Source organism: Haliotis cracherodii, unplaced genomic scaffold (genome assembly GCF_022045235.1).
Source record: "Haliotis cracherodii isolate W230 unplaced genomic scaffold, xgHalCrac1.p SCAF_21, whole genome shotgun sequence".
NCBI classification, from domain to species: Eukaryota; Metazoa; Mollusca; class Gastropoda; order Lepetellida; family Haliotidae; genus Haliotis; species Haliotis cracherodii.
This window is the reverse complement of record NW_027266277.1, coordinates 5,921,348-5,924,219: the sequence shown is the minus strand read 5'-3', so window position 1 is coordinate 5,924,219 and position 2,872 is coordinate 5,921,348. Positions and strand designations below refer to the sequence as shown.

The 2,872-nt window shown below is 46.0% G+C and overlaps 1 protein-coding gene across 1 annotated transcript; it reads right to left on the bottom strand.

The window, feature by feature from the left end:
* Positions 1-703: 703 nt before the first annotated feature.
* LOC139470814 (transcription factor HES-1-A-like) lies at positions 704-2,485 on the bottom strand. The gene is made up of 3 exons (XM_071253109.1): positions 2,339-2,485; positions 1,966-2,061; positions 704-1,721 (listed from the first exon to the last, which is right to left on the bottom strand). Exons 1-3 carry the CDS (start codon positions 2,387-2,389, stop codon positions 969-971), a joined length of 900 nt encoding a protein of 299 aa, XP_071109210.1. The 5' UTR covers positions 2,390-2,485; the 3' UTR covers positions 704-968.
* Positions 2,486-2,872: the final 387 nt, after the last annotated feature.

The window sequence follows — 2,872 nt, the reverse complement described above, 5'->3', positions numbered from 1 at the left end:
GAACATCCGGATTTGAATACAATGTCGGCAACCCGATCGCACTCCCTGCCGATATGCACGTCACAACAACTGCGCCCCCCCCCCCTCTTCCGATCCACCACACACATGACATGTCTGTATGTATATCTGTATGTATGGTAGTAGACGTATCGGAACGGGCTGAATCGTGCTGGTTTGTTACGACCAAATCGGAAGATCACCTACTTACTGGTATTGTTCAACTCGCCTGGTACTATCGTAGTCCTACTTTCGTCACCGAGTGTACGAGTGTGGGTGCTGGTGCATGTTGAAAGGCAACACCCTGGACATGGCGGTTCGGACGTGACTTCCTGGTCACGGTGAGGGTATGCACACACGTTTCTAGATGTCGTGACGTAATGTCACATTTAAGCGTTAGCGTTAACCAAGGACACGCCTCTTATTGGCGTTACGAATGCAATGATTGAACAAGGGTGTGGCAGTATGAGAGGACCCTGTATGTATGTAGTGACATCCATAGACGTGACATAGCGATGGACCCTGCATGTATGTAGTGATACCCACAGACGTGACATAGCGATGGACCCTGCATGTATGTTGTGATACCTACAGACGTGACATAGCGATGGGCCCTGCATGTATGTAGTGACATCCATAGACGTGACATAGCGATGGATCACACATTTAACATGACAACAAGACCACATAATTTAGTTTTCAGTTTTAATAACAAAACAGTAAGTGTAAAAAATACTGTCATATGCACCAAGCTATTAATGTTCACTGAACAATAGCATGAAATAACGTGGCCGTCGGGAGAGGGCCATGGCGTCGCCTGCAGTCAAAACTCGCAGGGACCAGCACAGTCATGCTTCAACAAAAGTGGAAAGTCCAGAAGATTGGAATGAGATGTCATGGCACTGAATAGTCAATGGTGTAAATCCAAGAGTTTGTAGGCACTTTGTGATAACCTGACCACAGTAGGCAATCTACCATGGTCGCCACACACACTCCTCCTTCAGTTTCGATGGCGAGGGGGAACAGACGGGACTTGTTGAGTAAGGGGTGAAACGAGAGTCACTGTGTTTTCGTTCACTGTAGAAAAGTTGTGTTGGTGAGTTGAGTGATTGGGAGGACCCAGTCGGAGAAGGCACGAATGTGGTCACACCGCTGTCTGTCTGTGGAACGTGGAGAGAGTACACAGGCACAGAGTGCGAGTTCTGGTTGCCTAGATACACAGCCACAGCGCTTCCGTTGCACATGTTCCCTGGCATAATATGAAAGGCCCCAGACAGTTGCTGGACGGGGCTGGAGGATGGGGTGGATGTTGGAGACGGGATGATCTGTGTGGATGTAACAGGTGTCTGTGGGTGAGATGCTGCTGCTGCCGACATGGACGGAGGTGTGTTGTGTGATGCCTGCCCGGAAGATGGGATCTGGACACTGATTGGCTGGAGACATCTTTGGTGTATCGCGTCTGGTGTCTGGACACTGTTGACTGCTTGGAGACAGTTGGCGAGGTGGTTGATCAACTGACTTCGTACATCACCGTTGATGTCGTGACTGGAACTCAAATAACGCATCACTTCGTTTGCGCATTCATTGAAGCCAGCTCTGTATTTGCCCATCACTGAGGTATCTGTTGCCATGGAAGCCGAAATCTGTTGACGTTGTAAGTTTCGCAGATGTTTAACAGTCAATTCCAAAATGTCAGCTTTCTCCAACTTGGAAAATTGCGAGCTCTGAAAATGTGAAAAGAGACAATAAGTACATGTACTGATATTTAAAAAAAAAAATAGTTCAAAATAATTAACGATTTCATGTTTACAGTTTAAGAACAATATGCAGTTTAAATAGTTAACATGTATCATACACACACATATATATATATATATGTATATATATATGTGTGTGGGGGGGTGGGTGGGTGGGTGGGGTGGTGTGTGTGTGTGTGGAGAGATAGATATCATCATCATTGATACTTACATCTTTTTTAAGTGCTTGTAGTGTCAGTGTCTTCAGCTGCCCCAGACAATTATTGATTCTAGCTCTTCGTTTCTTTTCCATCAATGGTTTGTTGCTCTGTAATACAAATGACACATTGTAAGTTAAAGTGGAAACATAAACAAATGACACGCAGAACAAACAAGATGAAACTGGCTCGCCAAGATTCAATGAAGTTTGAAAACAATGAAGAAAAACAGTTTGGAATCGATAGATTTCTTTCTTCATGTTGTCAATCATTAATCCTGTTCAAATTTCTAAGTCTGTGGAAAACCTCATCGTTTAAACAGTGAACTCACATTCAACAGGTGTCAACATGGATGAAAGAAAAGAAGAACGAATATTGACAACTCACCTTTCTGATAGAAGGGTCCTTCCTCTGAGAAGATACGACAGTATCAGCCATCGTGTGATATGGGGTAATGATTCGGGAACAAAATCGAAGTGAGTGTGCTATGACGGAATGTCGCCGAGAAATAACAACCTGTGGAGGAATTTCCGTATTTATACCCCATGACACATGCCCGCAGTTGATGTGAAGACACGATTCAGCCCTTTCCCACGCTCTGAACCGGGTGAGCTCCAGCCAATCAGCAGCAAGCTCGCGAACGACCGCACGAGACGAGCCGCAAGGCTTGTGACCGTCGTGCGCTGATTGGCTAAGAGCCAGATGTTCACGTGGATGTTCATTACAGCCGTCAATCAAGCGACACACCGGACGTCAACTAAACAGTCGCACGTGCCAGGCGGATTATGTTGTGGTTTGGAAGCAGTGTGGGAAAACCACGCCCCTCGTCTCTCTCCCTTAATGGTCGAATTGTTATGTAAACACTGGTTGCGATAAGGCATACTTGAACACAATGCGTTTGTGTGCTGGCCCGCGACTGCG